Below are 27,896 nucleotides of genomic sequence, written 5' to 3' on the forward strand. Positions count from 1 at the left end.
CATAATTCACAAGATGATTTATATATTGCTGATGACATTGTTCAACAAGATCATTCATGTTTTGTTCATGACAGTAGTTCACAAGATCATTTATACATTGTTGATGACATAGCTCACAAGATCATTCATGTTTTGTTCATGACAGTAGTTCACAAGATCATTCATACATTATTGATGACATAGTTCATAAGATCATTCATGCTTTGTTCATGACAGTAGTTCACAAGCTCATTTATACATTATTGATGACATAGTTCACAAGATCACTCATGTTTTGTTCATGACAGTAGTTCACAAGATCATTCATACATTGCTGATGACATAGCTCACAAGATCATTCATGTTTTGTTCATGACAGTAGTTCACAAGATCATTTATACATTATTGATGACATAGTTCACAAGATCATTCATGTTTTGTTCATGACAATAGTTCACAAGATCATTCATACATTGCTATGACATAGCTAACAAGATCATTCATGTTTTGTTCATGACAATAGTTCACAAGATCATTTATACATTATTGATGACATAATTCACAAGATCACTCATGTTTTGTTCATGACAATAGTTCACAAAATCATTCATAAATTGCTGATGACAGTAGTTCACAAGATCATTCATACATTGTTCACGGCACAGTTCAGTGTACCCTAAGCCCTGCACAGTACTACACAACCCCATGTACTATGGTGCTGTGGATCGGGACACACCGACCACGAGGTTCACACAGTCACACACACTGCAACACACTGCTGGTCAGCCTGACCGCAAGATCCACCATGACCATCACCCTGCTGGCCAGGAACCCTAGGCAGCTGGTGGTCACCCCTCCTGCACACTGCACACACACAAACACACACACATGAGCCCATGCACGCACGCACACACACACACACACACACGAGCGCTCGCACGCACGCAAACACACACACACACATGAGTACTTGCACGCATGTAAACACACACATACACACACACGCACATGCACACGCACACACACATACGGGCGCACGCGTACACACACACACACATACACACACAGAGGAATCAAGAATCAAGAAACAAGAAAATTCAATCCTTTAGCCCAAGTTGGACAGACAGTAGCAACATATGCATTGCTTCTTTAGTTACATCAAACATTGAAAATCAACTGAGCAAAAACTCATTTGGTGATTTAAACGTGCAAAAAGACCAAAAATCTGAACAGTCATTGTAACACATTATCAAATCACTGATAGGATAAAGATAAGGATATCAAATATTTCAGATAGCAATCTTTTCACACTCTTCCCAGCACTAAACACACACTCCCCTTTGTGCTCTGAATGAATTACAAAAAAAACCACAAAAAACAAGCAACAAAACTTGAAAAAAACTTTGGTTTCATGTCGTCATTGTAGTTTTTTCTTTCTTTCTTTAAAAATTTTTTTTTTCCTTTCTTTTCTAAGCTTATTTCAAAGATTATGTGTGTATGTGTTAGGGTAGCTGTTAGATACACATGTATGTTAAAATGTATGTATGCAGCGTGTGTGTGTGTGTGTGTGTGTGTGTGTGTGTGTGTGTAGTCGTATTTTGGTGTGTGTATGTAACATAGATACGATGTATTATGTTAACAAAAGCGTTTTCGTAAAGCACCTAGAGCAGATTTCTGGATAGTGTGCTATATAAGTATCCATTATTATTATTATTATTATCACATTTTGGACATTCCATTACAAAATGAAACTCAAATCCAACTACACCCATATAACAGGCAGATGCTGATGCACGTATTATGACGCCTGCCAACTTCAGTTGGCAATTTACAATCCCTGTATCTAAACTGAAATAAAGATATGACATACATAGTCTGGCAGGCGATGGGAGCTCACCGCCTTCCCAGATCATCACCATCTTAGCCTTAGATAGGAACGCGCCTTATTTTCAGCACGATTCCCCAATCGAGCTACATAATTATGTGACCTGGTTGGAGACATAATCTGACCACAAACAAGAACGCCAGAGAATCGACAGACAGACAGAAAATATGAAAAAACTTAGCCGTATGAAGAGCACAGGTACAGGAGTCATGATGGCTGCCGGAAAAAGAGGGCGATAACCAGCGGGACAAAGGGGAGGTTACCTGCTTCCGGGAGGTTATCGGCCGTAGTTTCGTCTGCTCCGCATAGGCGGATAGTAGTTTGCACAGGACAGGAATGTCAGACCCCTGCCGGAGACTGCACTAGTTGGGTCACGGTTAAGTATGTGTAATTAAAATAACTCTTGCAACTGGCTTTCCATCCCAAACCATTGCCATACCCATGCTATGGAAGTCTGGGTTCTTGTCTCCTATATATATGTCACACCAAGACATTCATCATCAAACCACACACACACACACAATCCATTCAGACCACAGGGGGGAGTGTGTTAAGTGCTCATCCACCATGGGATAGGCAGCCTTCTCATCTGTCATGGGATATAGGCAGCCTTCTCATCCACCATGGGATAGGCAGCCTTCTCATCTGTCATGGGATATAGGCAGCCTTCTCATCCACCATGGGATAGGCAGCTGTCTCTACCACCATGGGATAGGCAGCCTTCTCATCTGTCATGGGATAGGCAGCCTTCTCATCCACCATGGGATAGGCAGCCTTCTCATCTGCCATGGGATAGGCAGCCTTCTCATCTGCAGCCTTCTCATCTGTCATGGGATAGGCAGCCTTCTCATCTGTCATGGGATAGGCAGCCTTCTCATCCACCATGGGATAGGCAGCCTTCTCATCCACCATGGGATAGGCAGCCTTCTCATCCACCATGGGATATAGGCAGCCTTCTCATCTGTCATGGGATAGGCAGCCTTCTCATCCACCATGGGATATAGGCAGCCTTCTCATCTGTCATGGGATAGGCAGCCTTCTCATCTGTCATGGGATAGGCAGCCTTCTCATCCACCATGGGATGGGCAGCCTTCTCATCTGTCATGGGATAGGCAGCCTTCTCATCTGTCATCGGATAGGCAGCCTTCTCATCCACCATGGGATATAGGCAGCCTTCTCATCTGTCATGGTATAGGCAGCCTTCTCATCCACCATGGGATAGGCAGCCTTCTCATCTGTCATGGGATAGGCAGCCTTCTCATCCACCATGGGATAGGCAGCCTTCTCATCCACCATGGGATAGGCAGCCTTCTCATCCACCATGGGATATAGGCAGCCTTCTCATCTGTCATGGGATAGGCAGCCTTCTCATCCACCATGGGATAGGCAGCCTTCTCATCTGCCATGGGATAGACAGCTGTCTCTACCACCATGGGACTGGCAGCCTTCTCATCCACCATGGGATATAGGCAGTCTTCTCATCTGTCATGGGATAGGCAGCCTTCTCATCCACCATGAGATATAGGCAGTCTTCTCATCTGTCATGGGATATAGGCAGCCTTCTCATCTGCTGTGGGATATGCAGCCTTCTCATCTGCTGTGGGATAGGCAGCCTTCTCATCCACCATGGGATAGGCAGTCTTCTCATCCACCATGGGATAGGCAGCCTTCTCATCTGTCATGCGATAGGCAGCCTTCTCCTCTGCCATGGGATAGGCAGCCTTCTCATCTGCTGTGGGATATGCAGCCTTCTCATCTGCTGTGGGATAGGCAGCCTTCTCATCCACCATGGGATAGGCAGTCTTCTCATCCACCATGGGATAGGCAGCCTTCTCATCTGCTGTGGGATAGGCAGCTGTCTCTACCACCATGGGATAGGCAGCTGTGTCAACCGCCATGGAATGGGCAGCTGTCTCATATGCCATGGGATATAAGCTGCCATCTCATGGGATAGGCAGCTGTCTCATCCTCCAAGGGAAAGGCAGCCTTCTCATCTGCCAGGGGTAAGCATCTGCCATTCTCATCATGGTGAAATCATCCGCTGATATCTCACCAGGTTCACCAGAAAACTGTGGCACCTGGGGTGCTGCACACCACTGCACGGGGGACCTCCTGTGCCGGCGCAGTTGTGGGACTTCTGCTGGGCTTTATTTGTCTGTCAAGGCTTTCTTCTTTAGGGCTGTGTGGCCGCTTCAGTTCAGTTCTAGAACCTTACCTGCTTATCCTTGTTGGTAATGCCAGATGTTGGAGGAAAAAAAAAAAAAAGTCTGGGAACAAAGGAGAGAGAAAAGACACACAGGGCAGGCGTAGACACTCTCACTCTTTCCTTGCACGACAAGCACGGTCACTGAGAGATCTAACTCCGAATGCTACTAAGAAGCAAGCAGCACACCTGGAACACATTTACAAAAAGCCCAGGTCAAACACAATACTTAACCATAATGAAATGCTGGACAATGCTGCCATGAAAGGCTGAAATAACAAATACTGATATTCATTTTAGTCATCAGGCCAAATCAAGTTATATGTCTAAATCTTTCACCATTCCTCGGTTTTATATCCAGCTGTACACACTCTTCTAAAAAGAAATGATCTGTGCAAGTTGCTTTCCTGTTCAGCTGTTGACTGACTCATGGTCATTCTGGAACTAAGTATCTTCATATGCTAAGCAGTTCTGTCACTCTAAAGTTTTCTGCTGACTATATGGTGAGGATGCAAACTACCAGTACTAGACTACTAACCCACTAATGTGGAGAAATGGAAAGTAGGTGTGACTCACCTTCAACAAGAGACAGAACAGCACAAAGCAGGTGTGACTCACCTTCAACAAGAGACAGAACAGCACAAAACAGGTGTGACTCGAACAAAGCAGGTGTGACTCACCTTCAACAAGAGACAGAACAGCACAAAGCAGGTGTGACTCACCTTCAACAAGAGACAGAACAGCACAAAGCAGGTGTGACTCACCTTCAACAAGAGACAGAACAGCACAAAGCAGGTGTGACTCACCTTCAACAAGAGACAGAACAGCACAAAACAGGTGTGACTCACCTTCAACAAGAGACAGAACAGCACAAAGCAGGTGTGACTCGAACAAAGCAGGTGTGACTCACCTTCAACAAGAGACAGAACAGCACAAAGCAGGGGCGACTCACCTTGAAAAAGGCACAGAACAGTTCAGTAACTCACCTTGAAAAAGGCACAGAACAGCACACAGTAACTCACCTTGAAAAAGGCACAGAACAGCACACAGTGACTCACCTTGAAAAAGGCACAGAACAGCACACAGTGACTCACTTTGAAAAAGGCACAGAACAGCACACAGTGACTCACCTTGAAAAAGGCACAGAACAGCACACAATGACTCACTTTGAAAAAGGCACAGAACAGCACACAATGACTCACCTTGAAAAAGGCACAGAACAGCACACAGTGACTCACCTTGAAAAAGGCACAGAACAGCACACAGTGACTCACCTTGAAAAAGGCACAGAACAGCACACAGTAACTCACCTTGAAAAAGGCACAGAACAGCACACAGTGACTCACCTTGAAAAAGGCACAGAACAGCACACAGTAACTCACCTTGAAAAAGGCACAGAACAGTTCAGTAACTCACCTTGAAAAAGGCACAGAACAGCACACAGTAACTCACCTTGAAAAAGGCACAGAACAGCACAGTGACTCACCTTGAAAAAGGCACAGAACAACACACAGTGACTCACCTTGAAAAAGGCACAGAACAGTACACACTCACCTTGAAAAAGGCACAGAACAGCACAGTAACTCACCTTGAAAAAGGCACAGAACAGTACAAAGTGACTCACCTTGAAAAAGGCACAGAACAGCACACAGTGACTCACCTTGAAAAAGGCACAGAACAGCACAGTAACTCACCTTGAAAAAAGGCACAGAACAGTTCAGTAATTCACCTTGAAAAAGGCACAGAACAGCACAGTGACTCACCTTGAAAAAGGCACAGAACAGCACACATTAACTCACCTTGAAAAAGGCACAGAACAGTACACAGTAACTCACCTTGAAAAAGGCACAGAACAGTTCAGTAACTCACCTTGAAAAAGGCACAGAACAGCACAGTGACTCACCTTGAAAAAGGCACAGAACAGCACACATTAACTCACCTTGAAAAAGGCACAGAACAGCACAGTGACTCACCTTGAAAAAGGCACAGAACAGCACACAGTGACTCACCTTGAAAAAGGCACAGAACAGCACACAGTGACTCACCTTGAAAAAGGCACAGAACAGCACACAGTGACTCACCTTGAAAAAGGCACAGAACAGTACAGTGACTCACCTTGAAAAAGGCACAGAACAGTACAGTGACTCACCTTGAAAAAGGCACAGAACAGCACACAGTGACTCACCTTGAAAAAGGCACAGAACAGCACACAGTAACTCACCTTGAAAAAGGCACAGAACAGTACAGTGACTCACCTTGAAAAAGGAACAGAACAGCACACAGTGACTCACCTTGAAAAAGGCACAGAACAGTTCAGTAACTCACCTTGAAAAAGGCACAGAACAGTTCAGTAACTCACCTTGAAAAAGGCACAGAACAGCACACAGTGACTCACCTTGAAAAAGGCACAGAACAGCACAGTGACTCACCTTGAAAAAGGCACAGAACAGCTGCTGACAGAGCTCCACCATCAGCAGACCCCCCTTCCCCAGCCCCGTCAAGACAGAGGAGGACAGGTGGAAGACCCCGGCCAGCAGCTCCACCACAGCCCCCATCAGCTGCCTCAACAACAGGTCCACGCGCCGTAAGGGATCCTGCAACAACCAACAGTTGAGGCAGCTGCATGTGGATCGTTGGCCTAGAGGTAACACGTCCGACTAGGAAGCGAGAAAATGTGAGCACACTGGTTCGAGTCCTATAGTTGCCAGTGTTTTCTCCCGAACCAGGGGGACCAAACGGGTCCCGTGTGCAGCCTGCATTTAGCACACGTAAAAGAACCCATGGCAACAAAAGGGTTCTCCCTGGCAAAATTCTGTAGAAAAATCCACTTCGATAGGAAAACAAATAAAATTGCAGGCATAAAATAATAAAACGGTGGCACTCTCAGTGTAGCAATACACTTTCCCTTGGGAGAGCAGCCCGAATTTCACACGGAGAAATCTGTTTTGACAAATAAGTAATACAATGCAATACAATACAATAAAACACAAAACAAGTCATTTTTTTCTTCATTTCTTTGTCGTGTAAAGCCCAGCACACCACATAGGGTCACATCAGGACTGACAGACTTTAAATATTGATCCTGTAAAAGCCTGGCACAAAAACAAATCATAAAATTCTGGAAACAAAAACTTAAGTTACATTCATGCACATAAACCCAGAACATGCCTCTGATGTTGACCATTCCATAATTGTTCTCCCCAGAAAATGAAAAAAAGAAAACAACAAAAAAAAACCCAGTAACCTTAACACAAACATACTTTATATGTCATTCACAAAGTCATCCATAACAGCAAGCGCACAATACCAAATTTTGCCAATAGGTACCTCACACATCCTTGGTGTCAAACACACAATACAGTAAGAACACCCAATTATCAAGCCTTGAAAAAGACAAAATATATTCAAGGCTTTTGTTGTTGTTGTCGACGGGCGCAATAGCTGAGTGGTTAAAGCGTTGGACTGTCAATCTGAGGGTCCCGGGTTCGAATCACTGTGACGGCGCCTGGTGGGTGAAGGGTGGAGATTTTTACGATCTCCCAGGTCAACATATGTGCAGACCTGCTAGTGCCTGAACCCCCTTCGTGTGTATATGCAAGCAGTAGATCAATACGCACGTTAAAGATCCTGTAATCCATGTCAGCGTTCGGTGGGTTATGGAAACAATAACATATCCAGCATGCACACCCCCGAAAACGGAGTATGGCTGCCTACATGGCGGGGTAAAAACGGTCATACACGTAAAAGCCCACTCGCGTGCATACGAGTGAACGTGGGAGTTGCAGCCCACGAACGAAGAAGAAGAAGAAGTTGTTGTTTGGGGGTGGGTGGGAATGTAAATGGACCAGCAATGCAGAAAATACAGGAAGATATGACAGAAAGAAAAAGAACACCCGGAATCAAACAGAGTCATAGAGAAGAAGAATTTCCAGAAGGCGGGGATACTATAGTACAGTGAAAGAGACCCACAGCATCCCTGTGGGGAGAAGACACTCCTGTCACTCAGCACAAAAAAGGTGCACCAGAAAAAAACAATAACAACAAAACACATGTACCAGAAATCAGTGTCTGTTTGGTGGTAACCTTACACTGTGGCAAATTAGCTTCAGCTTGGCTGAATGCAGCTTAAAATCTAAAGCTTTCATTAATAAGCAGAAGTAGAAAGTAGAAGAAAAAAAAGAACAACACCAACACTCTTTGTGGCTAGTCCAAGGTTTCAGCTTTGTTAATAAAACAAATCAACAAAAAAATACCTTCCTTAGGGGACTGGCCAGCTGAATGTCTCTCCTTGGAAGCTTGAGACCACACACTCACCCACCCACCCCCACACCTAATAACCTACCTTGGGTTTGTGCATGCCCTTGATGTCCGGCAAGAGATCTATACACCAGTTCCACACCCGATCGATGCGAGTCACCAGATTTTCATAACCCTTTCCCGGAAGACTGGGAACCAGTCTGATAAACGAAACACCCTGAAACAGTTCAAATTAAAAACCAAAAACAGTTATCAACAGGCTTTGAAATAACGGTTGAACACTGGCCAACAACCTTAGAACTTAAAGTACTGAGACTCTTTATAACAGCAAAGGCACATAATTCAAACCATTGCCTGATATGGTAAACTTTGTGAACACCACAGACTGTATTGCGTTGTGTCCTTGAGAAAAATGCTTCGGTCCAATTATCCTCTCAACCAAGATGTGAATGGATACCTTCCTCTGGCCTGACTTTGGATGAGGAAGGTTAAAACGGCATGAGAAGAGGACTGGGCCCCACCTTCCTATGCAAAACCCTAGCCCAAATGAATACTTACGTACACTCCCGATGGCGGGAAAAGATACAGTAATACTTTATTATCTGTGAAAGAGAAATTGTGGTCAAGGATGCGGGATCCTTCACCTTTTCTACCCTCCCCACACTGACTCAGTGCGCCTCTGTTTGAGAGGTTCACATCTAGACACTGATAAAGTGATATCAAGCCATGACTTTAAGTTCTTACTGCTGCATCTCCTTATTTATTTTATTTATTAAGACTTCTTGCTATAGCGCATATTCTTGAAGCTCTATGCGCTTTACAATAGCACTAAAAACATTCACTCAAACATCCCCACACAAACATATGCATATAAACTGAAACATAGGTAAGAGAGAACAATTAAAAGAGGTCATGTCAGTTGATTAAATCAAGAAATGTAACAGGTATATAACCGAAATAATGATAACAACAACAAGAGAGGCAAGGCCTTCAAGACTCACTTGTGATACACTTTAAAAAAAAAAATCTAAAAAAAATCTCCTTGACACTGCATGCCTCTGAGAGATTCACATCTAGACACTGATAAAGTGATATCAAGCCATGACTTTAAGTTTTTACTGCTGCATCTCCTTGACTCAGTGTGCCTCTGTTTGAGAGATTCACATCTAGACACTGATAAAGTGATATTAACTCACTCGGGACGACAAGTTTTCTCCCTTGCTTTTCCCCACAGACGGCCCATTTGTAAGGGTTAGGAAAAAAATTACAAAAAATACAAAATACTGTGTAAGAAAATGAAATGGTTTATTACGTGTTGAGCTATTACATGTAAAAAAATCAAATTTCTCATCTTATTTTTACAGTTTTGCCATATGTAGAAAATACTGCCAATTTTTCACCCCAAATCACCATACCCATGCTCGCTTTCTGCATTAAATTCGCTTTCTTCTTCGTCATCATCCACCTCTTCAATGTCCGACCCTTCAGTTTGTAGCATTTCAAGTACTTCGGCAACCCTAAAACATTGCTGTCACTGCCTTGTTCGCTTCACAACATTCCGAGAAGAGGCCGCTTTGCTAACAGGCTGGCACGCGAGCAGACGACCGGTCAGTGACTTTGTCAGCGTGTGTGCGAGACAGGCCACACATCCCATATTAACCAATCATACTGTTTGATTGTGGAGTGACCCAGAATAGCGCACTCTGCTTGGCTAATCACAAAATCACGTGTACAGCGCATGATGGAATTTTACTTTCGGAGAATGCTATTCCATTCCTTCGTCCGAAACCGAATACGTTTTGTGTAGGAATGCGTGAGCATTCCTTCGTCCAGAAAGAGTTAAGCCATGACTTTAAGTTTTCACTGCTGCATCTCCTTGACACTGTATGTCTTTGTTTGAGAGATTCACATCTAGACACTGATAAAGTGATATCAAGCCATGACTTTAAGTTTTTACTGCTGCATCTCCTTGACACTATAAACACTGATAAAGTGATATCAAGCCATGACTTTAGGTTCTTACTACTGCATCTCCTTGACTCAGTGTGCCTGAGAAGGCTAAAGACAGAGATAATATTGAAAGAAATGACGCATTCTGGCAGAGTTGTCACTGGCAGAGTTGGGGAATTGTGCTGTGAAAAGCTGACTGCACCCTGTGCTGCCATGTGTAGATCTTTTTGTGCAGGAAAGCAAAATGGTCAACATCTTTACTCATGCACATATTCTGTGTCACATTTGATACTGTTACTTTTTAGGCTGGTCCAGCGGACCACACATGACTGCTCTTTTTCGTTTTTGTAATGCAACTGCATTCAACACAAAACTCGGTCACATCTAAGAAATCGAAAGCAAAACAGTTCTTGACATATCATCATATTAACCATTAAACTCCTTTAGGCAAATAAGACTGTCTCATGAGAACACCAGCCCTTTCACTTAATGTATAATCCCCAGATTAAAAAAAAAAAAAAAAAAAAAGAAGAAAAAGATTTTTTTTTTTTAAATTAAAAAAAAAGAAAAGTATCAAAATGAATGAAAGCAAACATTTGTAGCTTTCAGAGGCGTTTGACTGGCTAAGAGTGGACCGGGCAAGATGGGGCATCTTTTCACTGTTAGCTGCACAAAATTTGGCCAAGCAGAGCAAACTGATGGGCCTAGTTTGCATCAGTTTTACATGATACAGTACGTGACACCAAACAAACATTACAGATCAGGGACTTACTATAGCCACGAGGGACAACATCCAGCCCAGCAGTACACACACTTTCAGTTTGAGCATCATCCTCACGTCACTCTTGCTGCTGTAGATTTGCTCAGCCAGGCGTCTGGCCTCTGTGGTCAGTGCTGGAGCCCCGTCATCTGCACCTCTGCCTGCAAGCCACCACGCTATTGACAGCAATGATAACAATAACGATGCTTGCTTGGTCCCTTAGCTTCGTGGGGAACTGTCAGGGCTCAATAACAATAATAATGATATTGATCAAAATACTAATGTTAATGCTAATAATAATAATAATTCAATTTATATAGTGCCTTTCCATGTAAAACATGTTCAACTGCATTGTACAATGTGAAAAGAAAATGCAAAACAGGCATTTAAACAGTAAAACAAAAACCTGTATGCATTTACCCTGTACAGATGTCCAATCAAATGCCCTAACACTAGTCTATGTTCATACACACACACACACACACACACACACACATGCACACACAAGCACACACACACACACACACACACACACACATACATACACAAAGAAAATAAAAAGAATCATGCACTACCAGGGCCTGACATTAACTTTTCTTCCCACTTGCCCAGTCAGGCAAGTGACTGGAAAATTCACTTGCCCGGACAGAATTTGCACTTGCCCAACTTTCAGAAACTTACATGCATCACCAAATGCTCATATGCGCGCGTGCACACACACACACACACACATACACACACACGCACACACACACACACACACAAAGTAGTCAAGCCCTTTTCCTTAACTGATGTTTGCTTTGTTGGGTTTCACCAAAGATAACTGTTGTTTTGAACAGCCAGTACAAGTTTTATCTCAGTCTCACTTGACAAAACACTGCCTTTGGCATGTTTTTGCAACTGACTGTCAGCCACAGAAATTATTTCTTTTTTTAACCTCCACTGCAAACAGCAACATGCAGAGTTAAAAAGAAAAGCCAGCATTTGTACTGTGAGACAATCAATGTCAGGATTTGACAGATCCAAGTGATTCTGTTAGATGGGGTCAACATTTATTGTTTCTCACTTGCCTGGTATGGCAACTCTGTTGAAAATTCACTTGTGAGGATGGCCACACCAGGATGGGTTTCAGTTGTTCTCACCCGGCATCAGAGACACAGAGAGAGAGAGAGAGAGAGTGTGTGTGTGTGTGTGTGAGTGAAAGGGGTGGTGAAGGGTCACAGTTCCAGAGAGGGAAGGTGGTACAGCTGTTCTTCTACATGGAGGTTGCTTAGCAACGGAGCATTCCACAATGTCCTTTGATATGTATCGATCCCCTCAGCAAAACTGGACTTTTGACCTCTACCCTGCCTCCATCCTTTCTACTATTCCCAGTCTGACCATGTAAAAAAAGGGGGGAGGGGGGTGACGGGGGGGGGGGGGGGGGGTTACGTTACAATTAAGTCTGCGATATGGGAGGTGGTGTCTGGAGGAGGGGTCAAAGAGAAGTTAGGGGGTAGGGGGGTGAAGGAATGAGATGGGGGTGGGGTTGGGGGGGTGGGGGGGGGGGGGTTGTGGAGGTCATGTCTGTGTTGACTTGGTTTAAGTTATGATTCTACAGAACGGCTGTTTCCTTTTTGATTTACCAACTTGACCTTTACACTGAGATGCGAGGGAGAGAGAGAGAACGCAAGAACACAAGAATTTTAATGTAAGGTCACCAACCTGTATACATTTTGGGTGCACGTGTTGCACACACAGCTTGACTAAAATAAAATAGGAAGAACGAAAACAATCCACTTAATACACATTGAGCTCACTGAGGACAAGTAAACTAAATGAAAAGCACAAGGCTGATATTTCTGTTTAGGGCTGAAAGTGCTCTTCTCTCAGTCTTAATGCATAAAAAACCAACATTGCAACATCTCTGGTCACATTACAACTTTCGTTTTGCAGCAGAAATGATAATGACAGATTTCTAATATTTTGCATATGCTTAAGCAAATATTTCCTTCTAATATCATCATATAATGGACAGGCTGTTAGTACATGTAGTTCGTTCTCTATTCTACCACCACATGGGCAGTTTTTCAAAACATCAGGGAGAGAGAGAGAGAGAGAGACAGAGAGAAAGAGACACTGAATGAGGCAGAAAGGCAGGCAGATCACGATCAAAGAAATGGAGGGGAGGGTGGTGAAGGGATAGCGCAGCAGTGATTTTGACAACCCTGCCTGTGGAGGGGTGAGGTGTAGGTGGAGGAAGATTGGGGGTGGGTGGGGGGGGACGAAGATGGGCACAGCCATCCATGTAGGTTGCCCTCTTGGACTGGCTACAAACAGGCCTGGCTGGCTGTCATGTAACACCGACGGGGCAGGTGCCAGCAGTGAACTTTTCATTTTCCTCCAATGAACCTGTCGTCATGCGAGCAGTGTCAAAACTCCTCACTTTGGCCAAAACATTTTTTTCTTTCCTCACAAGTCGTACTGAAATCTATTTTTGTGTAAGTCAAAATGATGTACAAACTACCCCAAAAATGGTACTGGCAAACAGGTCTGTCATAGAAACAAACTCTGGTTGTTTTTGGTTTTTTTGTTTGTTTAAAATGGAACAACATTAGAGTACGTTGCAACGTGATTTTTTAAGTTGTGATGTGATGGGTGGAAGATGAACTACGCAATAAGAAGAATTACCACTGGCTGTCCAAAAATAGCAACCAATGGCAAATCACCTTTTAGAGCTGTATGATAGCTCTCTTTTTCCGGTGACCACTTGTCACGGTCAGACTCAAAACATCGTCTGCAAGAGGAAGAGTGTCAGACGATCGGTGTCGGGAGCGTGATGGATATTTTTGAAAACAAAACATGCTAGTCTTGGAAAATATAACTTGCCCGGTCGGGCAAGTTCGGTAAGGGCAATACTTGCCCGACATGATGATCTACTTGCCCCGGGCAGTCGGGCAACTGTTGATGTCGAGCCCTGACTACACAAGGATCAGGATGACAATGTTCAGAGAATGTCACACGTTGATTGGTATTGTGATAATGTACATGGAAAATCTGACATTCACTAGAAGAGTAGATATTAACTGGTGTTAAGACATCCTGTATGGAAATTCAGACATTCAGTTGGGTTGAAATGTCCAATGTGGAAAATTAAACATTCACTAGTGTTGAGGTATCCAGCGTGAAAAATTAGATATTCAATGGCGGTCATGTATGCTATGTGGGAAATTAGACATTCATTGGTGGTTAAGTATCCTATGTCAATGTGGAAAATTAGACATTCACTGATGTTAAAATGTCCTATGTGGAAATTCAGATATTCGCTGGTGGTGAGGTATCCTATGTCCATGTGGTGAACAGACATTCACTGATGTTAAGATATCCTATGTGGAAAAGTAGATATTTGCTGGTGGTGAGATACAGTATCCTATGTCGATGTGGAAAATTAGACATTCACTGGTGTTAAGATGTCCTATGTGGAAAATTAGATATTCATTGTAGGTGAGGTATCCTATGTGGAAAATTAGATATTCATTGTAGGTGAGGTATCCTAAGTGGAAAATTAAACATTCAGTGGTGTTTTAAGATATCCTGTGTCAAAAATTAGACATTCAGTGGTGTTAAGATATCCTTTGTGGAATATTAGACATTCAGTGGTGGTGAGGTATCCCATGTCAATGCAGAAAATTAGTCATTCACAGGTGTTCAAATGTCCAATGTGGAAAAAATAGACATGAGCCAGTGTTGAATGTTCAGACCACCATTCAAGGTCTGGTGGAGGGGGAGATAATCCTGGTGAGTGGGGGGGGGGGATTCGATCCTCAGTCACAGTGTTCTCTGGGATTCGATCCTCACTCATGGTGTGCTCAGGGATCTGATCCTTACTCACGGTGTGTTCTTGGGGATTCGATCCTTATTCACGGAGTTTTCCAGGATTTGATCCTTACTCACGGTGTTCTCGGCAAGCAGGCAGAACCAGGTGAAGCAGGTCCTCGATCATGGGCAGGGTCACCTGTCGCCGCTCTATGGCCAGCAGACGGCATTGTTCCGCCTCCACCTCCTCCTCATCTTCCTCCCCCCTCTTCCTTAGCCGTTGTGCCAGAGTGTCCATCTACACGAACACACACATATCACTGGGTTTATTCAGGTTTTTCATCACGAAATTTAAAAACTTAAAAACGATAAATAAATAACATAAAAAAACAACTTTAAAATGCCAAAGGCCAAAAATCTAAAACGTCAGGAGCCTGGATGAAACGCTTTTCTTTTTTTTTTTTATTTGAGTGCCAACGTTTCAGTCAAATTCTTTTGGAATTATCTCTTTTTTTTTTTGTTTTTAATAAATCATCATTCTACTTTCAAATTCATATGGAACATTTTGCAGCTGTGCTTTATCACAAAAAATAAAAATAAAAATAAAAATTCGACATCAATAATAAAGGAGGCCAAATTTTAAAACATTTAAACCCCACAGTATTTTTCTTTATCGACTTATGAGGACAGTCTCCCTTGGTGACAATTCATTTCTTTGGTGCCATACTCCCCTTGCCCAGCTATGATTTCATACGTGCTCAGAAAAGTGCAGAAAATTTTCCAGTAATAACAGATTAAGATCCTGCTCTGTAGAGAAAACAGAAGCTGCGTGACAAACACACACCACCCCCAGACTAACCTGAAGACAGGAATTTGCTAGTCCGATCCCATCACCCACAAAGCCTTCTTAAAGCGCTCAGACTGGACACCAAAGCCTGTATAATGACTGGTTCATCATCGTCCTTGCCATGTCTACAATCAATGTATCACTCTGCCGCGAGGGAAATGCAAGGAGGTAGAAATACTTTGCTGGGAAGTATAGGACTTAGATAAAAGGAGGATAATTGTGGGGATTCTGCTCTGTTCGAGTTTTTGCTTTTTGCCCACTCAGGGGCTAGCAGACCCAAGCCATCCTGAGGATGAGGCTGGTTATGCCGACATCAGCTGTGGAGCCAACTTTCTCCTGTTTCTGTGCCTGTTTGTCAATCTGATGTTAAGTAAGGGAATAAAATGAAAGAGAAAGTGCTTAAAAAGAAAAGAAAAAAAAATATTAAAAGGTTTATCTAAGATCTGTACAGATAGATCATATCATAAATATATTATCAGAATAGCCTTCCAGAGTAATGAAAGACAATGCAAGTTGATGGGCAAAGGTTTGGGCACTGAAGCCATCATTGTCATCAGTAGGGGAATAAGTTGGTGGTGTCCTTAGAACGTTAAATTAGAACAGGTGCTACTGAACACCACCAAAGTCAATCAGCAGCAGTGCTGGGTCTCCTCTGGTGTGTGGACTCTTGGCAACTTAACACTGATGGTTCCATGTGGATCGCCAGCACTGGGACTGAAACAGTTGCTGTGAATGGGGGACACAGAATGAGCAGTGTGGGAATAATGCCACTGAAAAGAAGAGTTTTTGGCACTTTGTTCGTAGGCTGCAACTCCCATGATTACTCCTACATGAGTGGGCTTTTACTTGTATGACTGTTTTTTACCCTGCCATATAGGCAGTCATACTCCATTTTCGGGGGGGTGCATGCTGGGTATGTTCTTGTTTCCATAACCCACCGAACGCTGACATTGATTACAGGATCTTTAACGTGCGTATCTGATCTTCTGCTTGCGTATACACATGAAGGGGGTTTAAGGCACTTGCATGTCTACACACATAAGCTGACCTGGGAGATCGGAAAAAACTCCACCCTTTACCCACCAGGCGCCGTCATCGAGATTCGAACCCAGGACCCTCAGATTGAAAGTCCAACCCTTTAACCACTTGGCTATTACGCCCGTTGGCACTGGCAGCGTCTGGCTTACCACAAAGAGGCTGGTCCTGATGGTGGTGCAGGTGAGGAAAGCTGTGGCTCGGTAGCAGAGGGTGAGGGGCAGCAGTGTCAGCCATGTGCATGTCCGTCCCACCTTTAACGCCACTGGGGGCGGGACACACAGCATGCACAAAGGTCACCCATTGCTTCATGATGATAATACTGATTATTATGATGATAATAATGCACACACCAAGGTCATGGACAGCACTGCCATGGGTCACTCACTGCTTCATAATGATAATACTGATTATAATGATGATAATAATGCACACACCAAGGTCATGGACAGCACTGCCATGGGTCACCCACTACTTCATAATGATAATACTGATTATAATGAGGATAATTATGCACACACCAAGGTCATGGACAGTACTGCCATGGGTCACCCACTGCTTCATAATGATAATACTGATTATAATTATGATAATTATGCACACACCAAGGTCATGGACAGTACTGCCATGGGTCACCCACTACTTCATAATGATAATACTGATTATAATGATAATAATTATGCACACACCAAGGTCATGGACAGTACTGCCATGGGTCACCCACTGCTTCATAATGATAATACTGATTATAATGATGATAATTATGCAATTATACTGATTATAATGATGATAATAATGCACACACCAAGGTCATGGACAGCACTGCGGTGGGTCACACACTTCTTCGTGACAATAATAATGATTATTATAACAATAATGATAATAACAGTAACACTACTACTACTAATAATAATGATAATAATGCAATACACCAAGGTTATGGACAGCACTGCAGTGGGTCACCCACTCCTTCATAATATTAATAATAATAATAATTATTATGATGATGATGATGATGATGACGACAACAACAACGATGATGATGATGATGGTGATGATTATAATAATAATAATAATAATAATAATGCACACACCAAGGTCATGGACTGCACTACGATGAGTCGGTCACCCACTCTTTCATAACCCCCGAAAATGGAGTATGGCTGCCTACATGGCGGGGCAAATAAACAAAAACGGTCATACACGTAAAAATGATACATGCCTGTCTGAGTGTGTATGTCTGTGCGCCTGAAATCTGACTGAATGACACAGGAAGCGAATGATGAGTGCCCAGTGGCAGCCGTCAGTCTGCTCTACCAACATAGGCAGCCTGTTGTGCAAATGACCCCGTGTTTGTAAAGCGCTTAGAGCTTGGTCTCTGACCGAGGATAGGCGCTATATAAGTATCCACATCAATCAATCAATCAATAACAATAATAATAATGATGATGATGATGATAATGTTAATGTTAATGATGATCATGATGATGATGACAATAATAGTAATAATAATATTAATGATGATGATGATGATGATGATGATGATACTTTGATAGATTTTGTTTTTCACTTCTATGTCATGTGTTCCTGTGTGGTGTAATGCACTTATTGTATGTATTGTTTCATGTGAGACGCTTAGACTCTGAGCCCAATGCATGGGGAGTTTCCACCATATAAGTATGATATATTATTATTACTATAGAAATAAAATCTGTCAATAGAATAATAAGAGTGCATTTAAAGCGCTTTGAAACCCCTTGAAGTGCTTTACAATAACATGTCGGTCAGACACAGAGCGCGCGCGTGCACGCACAAACACACACACACACACAAGCATGCTGACATGAACATGCAAGGAAGAAATATATGCTGATTCACAGAATATGGAATGTGGCACTTGCTTAAAAAGGAATCTTTTTTTAGACAATACAGTCATATATACCTTTCCCCTTTAGATAATACAGCCATAATACCTTTTCCCAGCTTGAAGGCACCTTTCCCAATAATCATTTTCCCAGCTTGAAGGCTCATTTTGCTATAAATAAGTCATAGCACCTTTTCCCAGCTTGAAGGCACCTTTCACTATAAATAACAGTCAAAATACCTTTTCCAAGCTTGAAGGCAAATTTCGCTATAAATAATAGTCATTATACTTTTTCCCAGCTTGAAGGCACACTTTTATCTATAAACAATACACAGTCGCAATAAATAACAGTCATAATACATTTTCCCTACTTAAAGGCACCTTTCACTATAAATAACAGTCAAAATACCTTTTCCCAGCTTGAAGGCACCTTTCCCTATAAATAATACAAAGTTATAATACCTTTTCCCAGCTTGAAGGCACCTTTCCCTATAAATAATACAGTCATTATACCTTTTCCCAGCTTGAAGGCACCTTTTGCAAAAAATAACACACAGTCATAGTACCTTTTCCCAGCTTGAAGGCACCTTTCCCTATAAATAATACAGTCATTATACCTTTTCCCAGCTTGAAGGCACCTTTTGCAAAAAATAACACACAGTCATAGTACCTTTTCCCAGCTTGAAGGCACCTTTCCCTATAAATAATACAAAGTCATAATACCTTTTCCCAGCTTGAAGGCACCTTTCCCTATAAATAATACAAAGTCATAATACCTTTTCCCAGCTTGAAGGCACCTTTCCCTATAAATAATACAAAGTCATAATACCTTTTCCCAGCTTGAAGGCACCTTTCCCTAGCTTGAAAGCGGCCCTGACACAAGGGTTCTGCCCCGCTGTTCTTAAGGGTCGGGCGACGGGCTCAGCGTAGACCCACATGTCTTGCCACCTCTCCCAACAGAGCTCCCACGCCTGAGGGACAGAAAAAGGGGTGCATGTAACTGGCCTGGGTTCATCCAGGTTTTTATTTGTAACATTCTAATACACACAACAACAAAAAACCCACCAAAAACACAGCAACATTTAAACATTCCTAACATGTAAAGCGTCAGGAACTCGGATGAAAAACTTGCAAGACAAGTGCCAGCATTTTGGTTGGAAAGATTTTTTCCGCGTTAAGCTTTTATCATGCATTTGTTATTAATCACTATTTTACTTTGATTTTGAATTCGGGTTGAACATTTTGCAGGTGTGCATTATTACCGACATAATTAAAAAAAAAAATTTATTATATATTTTTTTTTTTATTGTAGTAACATAGAAGCCAAAATTAAAAAAACTTTTACAAACCTGTGTCATTTTTCAAAGATTTTTAAGAACTTAAAAATGGCAAGTCATTTTTTTCTTCTTTTTTGTGTGTGTGTGTGTGTGACAAATTCTTAAAAAGACCAAACTTTTCAAACCTGAGTTATCCCTGCTGTCAGCAGTCTGCAACAGTGACCGTCTTCATGATAACCACGCATTGTAACACAAATTACACAGTGAACAACCATTATTTATTTTTTAGACTTTGGTTTGACCCTTTCACTTCTCTATCAGCCAGCCTACCTGGTGTGAAACTAGGTCAGATCAGCCAAAGCACAGATGGAAACTGCCTGTGCAAGAAACTGAAAGAGACACATCGGGGTTGTTGCACTCAAACTACTATGTTTGGAACCACTCAAATCAATCTTGCTTCTTCTTCTTCTGCGTTCACTCGTATGCACACGAGTGGGCTTTTACGTGTATGACCGTTTTTACCCCGCCATGTAGGCAGCCATACTCCGTTTTCGGGGGTGTGCATGCTGGGTATGTTCTTGTTTCCATAACCCACCGAACGCTGACATGGATTACAGGATCTTTAACGTGCGTATTTGATCTTCTGCTTGCATATACACACGAAGGGGGTTCAGGCACTAGCAGGTCTGCACATATGTTGACCTGGGAGATCGTAAAAATCTCCACCCTTTACCCACCAGGCGCCGTCACCGTGATTCGAACCCGGGACCCTCAGATTGACAGTCCAACGCTTTAACCACTCGGCTATTGCGCCCGTCTAAATCAATCTTGCTGAAAGCAGTAACACGCTGCCTTTTCCATGCACGACTTTCTTCCTCCTCATTAGTGCTGTCAGTGTCAGTTTCATCCTTTGGGTTGAATGGCGAATCAACACTGCCGTCAAATTCTTCCCCTGAATCACCGTCAGCAGCCCACTGAGAGTTGGAACTTTCATCCATAATAATAATAATAATAATAATAATAATGGATACTTATATAGCACACTGTCCAGAAATCTGCTCTAGGTGCTTTACAAAAACGCTTTTGTTAACATAAAACATTAATGATTATATCTATGTTACATACACACACCAAAATGTGACTACACACACACACACACACGCTGCATACATACATTTTAACATACATGTGTATCTAACAGCTACCCTAACACATACGCACACATAGGCAGGCACAAACTTACATAAACAAACTTACATAATACTATTTACAGCGTTAGCTAAAGTATACTGGCGTGAAGCATGAATTCCGTTAAAGTACTGGGTTGAGCGTCCATAGCGAGTATTGAGAGATCACGCTTCAGCTTGCTTCGTTGCCATCAAAACATGCGGAAAAAATTACACATCTGGTTCAAAATCAAAGACAACAGCAATGCATTATCAAGGCTGAAGGTGAAGGACTGACCCTTCACCTTACGTAAACATTGCAGCATTGTGTGATTCAGGGCAGAGAAGAGAGTCGTGGGAAGTCACTCTAATAGTTTAGTTGACAGGCATCTCCTCCAGTGGTGTACCCCTTAATACCCACCTGAACGAACCCATCTTAGTGAACCCATCTTAACAGGGGAACATCATAAAAAAAAATATTACACTTCTGATAAAACAGACCAGCAGATGTTCCAGTATTCATGTTCAGTTTTTCATCACTTTTTGTTTTTTTCGAACATTTGGTTTTCTAAATTAAAGCATTCTGTACACATTCAACCCTGGGAGTTTACACTCTGGCAGACTTCCCTGCGTGTTGATGCAGAAAAACACAGAAAATATACTGAAATTGACCCGTTTTCACTTCCAAATTGATAGGTGTGGTCAAGAATAGAAATACTGTAGAATTCCGTTCACTTTGCTTGTGGTTGATGCATATGTGGGAATGTGAAAAGCATTTTAATCAAACAAGATTGATGGGCGCAATAGCCTGAACCCCCTTCGTGTGTATATGCAAGCAGAAGATCGAATACGCACGTTAAAGATCCTGTAATCCATGTCAGCGTTTGGTGGGTTATGGAAACAAGAACATACCCAGCATGCACACCCTGAAAATGGAGTATGGCTACCTACATGGCGGGTAAAAATGGTCATACACGTAAAAGCCCACTCGTGTGCATACGAGTGAACGTGGGAGTTGCAGCCCACGAACGCAGAAGAAGAAGAAGAAGAAGAAGAAACAAGATTTGATGTCTAAAAGCACTGTCCAGATGCAGGGCTCAATGAATTGAGCTCTTTGTTAAATGGTACCAGTGTTCCCAAAAACGTACATATGTGCGTAAATGACGCACAGATTTACAACTTTGACGCACAAAATTTTTACCCTGTGCATCAATGTGACGCACACTTTTTCCTGAAACTAACAAGCATCTTACGGCTTCCAGGAAAACCGCGAAGCACGCATCGTGGGCCTAAGCTTAGGCTAGTGCATAGCAGACGAAACTGAGCTGGCCAAAAACGTGTTAGAGTAACTTCCCTTGCCGATGCAGGCAAACGCTGTTGTGTGTTCATTAGTAGTGAGTATGGTTATGTGCTCATTATAAGTAGTTGACTGTGTTTTCATTGTATTCAAGCATTTCGAATGTCCTTGTTTGGAGAAGGTGTGGGTTTCTTTTCATTTTCACTGTACAATTGTCTTCATTAATTTTTTTGTATGTTTTCCTGTTGACCCTCAGAAATGTGACAATGACCCTCAAAAATTCCAGTCAAAGGGTCACAGTGACCCTCAAAAAATCAGGCCCATTGGGAACACTGGGTACTTGTCAAAGGTTTTGTTGTTGTTGTTGTTTTGGGGAGGTCAGGTGGGTGCATTGTTTCTTTAGTAAAATGCCAAAACTTTTTCAGATTCTGAAGGGTAAAACATATTTTTCCAAGACTTTTTCCAGCCTAGGTAATGGTCCTCTCATTTTTCAAAGAATTTTCCACACTTCCATGACAGTGTTTGAACCCGGTGTTTCTGCCCCCTAGTCACCAGCCATGTTTCTAAAAACAGTGCACAATACGATCCACAGAAAATGAGAACTATAGAAGAGTAAATTTAATCGAAATAGCGTAAAAAGATTAAGAGAATGAAGATCATCAAAATACTTGACAGAGTGTTATGTCATCAAAAACTAATAGTTCACTTTTTTTTATATTATTAAATATCTAACAACAACTTTTTATTGTACTAAAAATTGCAGTTGAAAAAAATACTTGACCTATACTGAGACAATGTTAGTAAGTAATAGTATCTGGTCAGTCACATCATGCCTGAACTCCAGAACATATTAAGCTGGATGAAATATTTGCTGGCTGATGCTGGACCCACCCCCTCTTCTTCTGCGTTCACTCGTATGCACACGAGTGGGCTTTTACGTGTATGACCGTTTTTACCCCGCCATGTAGGCAGCCATACTCCGTTTTCGGGGGTGTGCATGCTGGGTATGTTCTTGCTTCCATAACCCACCGAACGCTGACATGGATTACAGGATCTTTAACGTGCGTATTTGATCTTCTGCTTGCATATACACACGAAGGGGGTTCAGGCACTAGCAGGTCTGCACATATGTTGACCTGGGAGATCGTAAAAATCTCCACCCTTTACCCACCAGGCGCCGTCACCGTGATTCGAGCCCGGGACCCTCAGATTGACAGTCCAACGCTTTAACCACTCGGCTATTGCACCCGTCGACCCACCCACTCAAACATTGCAATCTTCACCCGAACTCAGAACTGGACCATAAGGTGTACGATGATCAAAAGTACCGTAAGATGATGGGGGAGACAATGTTTTGAGTCACACTCACAAAGAGACAATGTTTTGAGTCACATGAGTCACGCTCACAAAGAGACAATGTTTTCGGTCACACTCACAAAGAGACAATGTTTTGAGTCACATGAGTCACACTCACAAAGAGACAATGTTTTGAGTCACACTCACAAAGAGACAATGTTTTGAGTCACATGAGTCAAGCTCACAAAGAGACAATGTTTTGAGTCACACCGGAGATTAGAAAAGAGAGATAAACCACTTGCAGAAATTGCTGAAGCCAGGCAGCCTGCGCCGCAACACGCATTCATTATTCATGAGCTGCCTTTGCCCCGCCCAAACGAAAGGAAAGCGTCAGTCGAACGCAGTCTCCTGAGTGATTTTATAATTTGGATTACACCTTTTTTCCCTTTTCTGTTTGCTTCATCCCACGCAGATGTCAAACTCAATTTTGTTGTGAATAACATTCCTAAATATTCATATGTATTGGTTACTTTTATTTCCCTATCACCACAGCACCATTTTTCACGAATCGAAAGATGACCTCCATTGCGGAAAACTATAATATTGGTCTTATCGAGATTCACTGTTTGTTGTAGTCTGTCTGTTTCTTGCTTAAGGGCATTTAATTGATTTTGTAACCCTATGGGTGTGTCAGACAAGAGAACAACATCATCAGCAAATAGCATTAAGAGCAAATCTGTTGCACCAGGTATCATTTGTATTCCATGTCTCCCCTTCTTTGATAACTCCACTGCCAATTCACCGATGAAAAAGGAAAACAGCTGTGTGCTTGGCATACAACCTTGTTTAACCCCTCTTGGACACTGAAAAAAGTCTGAATAAATACCTTTGTCACGAACACATACAAGTACAGAATCGTAGATGCTTTTAACAGCCATGTAAAACTCCTGAGAGAGAGAGACAGAGACAGAGACTTAGAGAGAGAGATAGAGCACAATACAACGGTCTGCTCGGGCAACATGAAGCGTTCGTATATATATGAATTATATATATGATTATGTACATATAGATAGATTTAGATTTACATACTGATAGATCTATATGAAATTATGTATGTATGTATTCATGTATGTATGTATAGACAGATGTTAGAAGAGAGACAGAGCTGAATATGTGTTTTATGTTTTGATATATATATATATATATATATATATATATTAAGAAATGGTGTTGTAAACCAGAAAGTGTGAAGAAAAAGTAGCGTTACGAAAACACAGTTCAATAATTTACAACTGTCTCTCTCATGTGCAACATTGCGCTGGGGGAGGGGGGGGGGGAGTTGGTGGTGGTGGGAGCTGCTTTATTTTCTTTTTATATTATCTACATTCAAGCAGATGCAAACGTGCTAAAAACCAAAGCAAAAATGAATCGGTTTTCATTGTATACAGCGAATCTTACTACACGTGGGAAATTCCAGGCGTAACTTAACTTTCGCTTTACTGCAGCTGAACCGTCAGAACGGACCAGTTTCCTTCGGGTGGGGAAGGAGAGGGTGATTTACCCCCACCCTTCCGCACTGCGTGTGTGCCCCAAAACGGCTTCAGCACTGTTATAGACAGTAAGAAGGGGCCTGCCGCGAGTGGTTTATCTCTCTTTTCTAATCTCCGGTCACACTCACAAAGAGACAATGTTTTGAGTCACATGAGTCACACTCACAAAGAGACAATGTTTTGAGTCACACTCACAAAGAGACAATGTTTTGAGTCACATGAGTCACACTCACAAAGAGACAATGTTTTGAGTCACACTCACAAACTTTTACTCAAGTGCACTAACTTCTGTTGCCTGCCAACACTTGAGAAAGAGTCTTAAGATGTGACACATTGTCTCACCATCATCTTAAGGTACTTTTTATCTTACACCAATTGTCATGTTTTTAACTTCGTTTTACTATGTCCAGCAAAACAGTCTAAGACTCGAAACCTTGTCGCCCCATCATCTTAACTCTTTCCATACGAACGGCGAAAGAGACGACGTTAACAGCGTTTCACCCCAATTATCATCATCAAAATATTGTAAGCGGAAGGCTCTTATACTGAAGAGGTGAATGTTGACAAAGAATACCACAATTCTGACGATGGAAGCTAAAGGTTGGGTCATTCAGACACCCACTGGGCATCCGAGGGGTCTGTGTAGAGGAGAAGAGAAGACTGGCCGTACTGAGTGAGTTAAGGTAGGTACTTTTGATCTGACATCAATTATCTTTTTTTTTTTTTTTTTTTTTTTACTTCATAGTACTATGTCCAGCAGTCACCATTTCTCTATTAATTTTGCTAGGTGAACAATTATAGTGAATGTAATTATGTGAACCAGATACTCACCTCATCTGCAGGCCCTTTCAGCTGTGGAAACCTCACGCCAAGTCTGTCCACACACATGCAGCAGTAACGGTTCATGGTGTCGACTGCACACACAGCACATACATTATCCACAGTACAGCCATGTGTTGAATGCATTTTACATAATAAACAGATCATACACAGTTACACAACAGTCACACACTCACAGCAAAATCAAACATGAACTGAGACAAGAATGTGTTTCATGTACAGTACGAGTATGCCTACTGATAACCACCCTTGGTTACACTCCGATGGTAATGAGGTGAATGATGTATTTTAGTTCAAAAGTGCATTGTGGAGTTTAGAATTTTAACAGTGATTAAAAGAAAAAAAAAAGAGTTCAGAGCACTAACAACTTGCCCAAAAATATGCAACAAACAGTGAACAAGAAAACGCCACTGCCTGAATACAGGATAAATCACACACACACACACACACACACACACACACACACACACACAGAGTAGCAGAAGGCTCACCAGTCTAATATACAGACAACGACCGGATGCCATAAAAACAAAATATACTTCTAATGTGACTTGCATTTGTGGCAATGAAATTACCCCTGTGCACATCATCCATAAATGTGAACAGTTAAAACCATCCTTACCCATGTCATTAACAAAATCTGCAGTTCCATCTGCTTCCATTAGAAATGTCTTAAATGATAATCAACACGTGTTTGAAATAGTGCAGAGTTTAATTTGGAGCCCAACTGGCTCTTTGTTGTAATTCTACTGGTTGACTGGTTAGTTTGTTTTATTTCGTTAATTATATTCTCCTTCTTTTCTTTTTTTTGTGAATGCCAATTGAGGAGAGAGGACCAGGGAAAGTAGTGATGATTCAAAGCATGGGTGGGCTGGGGAAGATGAGGGATTTTCGTCTAAAATCACAAATGTGGATAGACGTTAAGCAAAAGAACGAACGCACACACACACACACACACACATTACCACACTTACAGTCACATTTTAGGAATTTCCAGAACAGTAATTAACTTGCTCCCCATGCTAGTAGTAGTAGCACTATACATACAGAGACTGACATAAGCTTACACTTACAGTTGGTCCAAGAGCGAGCTATATAATCAATCATTCAATGGCTTCTCCATTGCAATGGGAATCCATTTACAGCTAAGTCTTTCGTGAAGGACTATTACTATGACTCTCAAACTCAGAGGCAAGATTGCACTGTCTCTTACTTTGTGCTGCAGCCTTGGGGGCTAGTTGGCCTTTGGGGATCAAACCAACACCAACTATACTAAAGCTCTCTTGGCCGATAGAGACAGATTGGGGATGTAATTCGGGCAAGACACTCTCCACTATCAATATCATCAAATGCTAGGCCAGATATTTGGAACAGCTGTTGCTTCCTCTGCTATTCTAAAAGATGGTCATAATCATACACAGTCAGACATGACTGACTATCCTCATAAGTTATAACACTTTTTATCAATAACAATCTTAGTATGAACAATGCTACAAATGTCTTGCCCTTTAACTTTCACAGTAACAGAATCACCGTTTGATTGTGGTCACTCTACGGATGGCAGGAACGACATGTAGAATTTAAGTTTCACGGTTGCTGACCACTGGCGGCACTGTCCCTGGTCACTTACTGCTGGTCTGGAACTTGCTGTAGACCGTGGGGCTGGCCACTGCCATGGCCAGGTGGAGGGTGAACTCGGCCATCCCTGCACTGGTGTCAAACAGCAGGCTGCACTCCTTCAGGTCCTGGTACCTGTTCCACCAGTCGAAGGTTGCAGAATGGTTAAGACGCTTATCTGCCAATGAGTACAGTGTCTGTGGATGTCTGGGTTCCATTCCAAATCTCGCCGTTTCTCCCACATTTGACTGGACAATCAAACTGAGCATCTAAAAATA

General features: G+C 42.3%; 2 protein-coding genes across 4 annotated transcripts in view; one reads left to right on the forward strand and one right to left on the reverse strand.

Annotated features, from left to right (window-relative positions):
• LOC143287717 (uncharacterized) overlaps window positions 1-27,896 on the forward strand; it is a 55,944-nt gene that overhangs the window by 13,548 nt on the left and 14,500 nt on the right. The window lies entirely within an intron of this gene.
• LOC143287715 (uncharacterized) overlaps window positions 1-27,896 on the reverse strand; it is a 37,068-nt gene that overhangs the window by 3,514 nt on the left and 5,658 nt on the right. For both annotated transcript variants that reach the window (XM_076595938.1, XM_076595939.1), the window contains exons 3-11: window positions 27,632-27,753; window positions 25,993-26,075; window positions 19,405-19,546; window positions 16,864-16,976; window positions 14,968-15,127; window positions 11,047-11,195; window positions 8,410-8,541; window positions 6,497-6,661; window positions 1-843 (exon numbers count right to left, since the gene is read on the reverse strand). The exon at window positions 1-843 is cut by the window's left edge and continues 3,514 nt beyond it. In XM_076595938.1, coding sequence (XP_076452053.1) covers window positions 736-843; window positions 6,497-6,661; window positions 8,410-8,541; window positions 11,047-11,195; window positions 14,968-15,127; window positions 16,864-16,976; window positions 19,405-19,546; window positions 25,993-26,075; window positions 27,632-27,753 — 1,174 coding nt within the window. In that variant the 3' untranslated portion in view covers window positions 1-735. The remainder of the gene's footprint in view (window positions 844-6,496; window positions 6,662-8,409; window positions 8,542-11,046; window positions 11,196-14,967; window positions 15,128-16,863; window positions 16,977-19,404; window positions 19,547-25,992; window positions 26,076-27,631; window positions 27,754-27,896) is intronic.

This window comes from Babylonia areolata, chromosome 11 (genome assembly GCF_041734735.1).
Source record: "Babylonia areolata isolate BAREFJ2019XMU chromosome 11, ASM4173473v1, whole genome shotgun sequence".
Taxonomy (NCBI): Eukaryota; Metazoa; Mollusca; class Gastropoda; order Neogastropoda; family Buccinidae; genus Babylonia; species Babylonia areolata.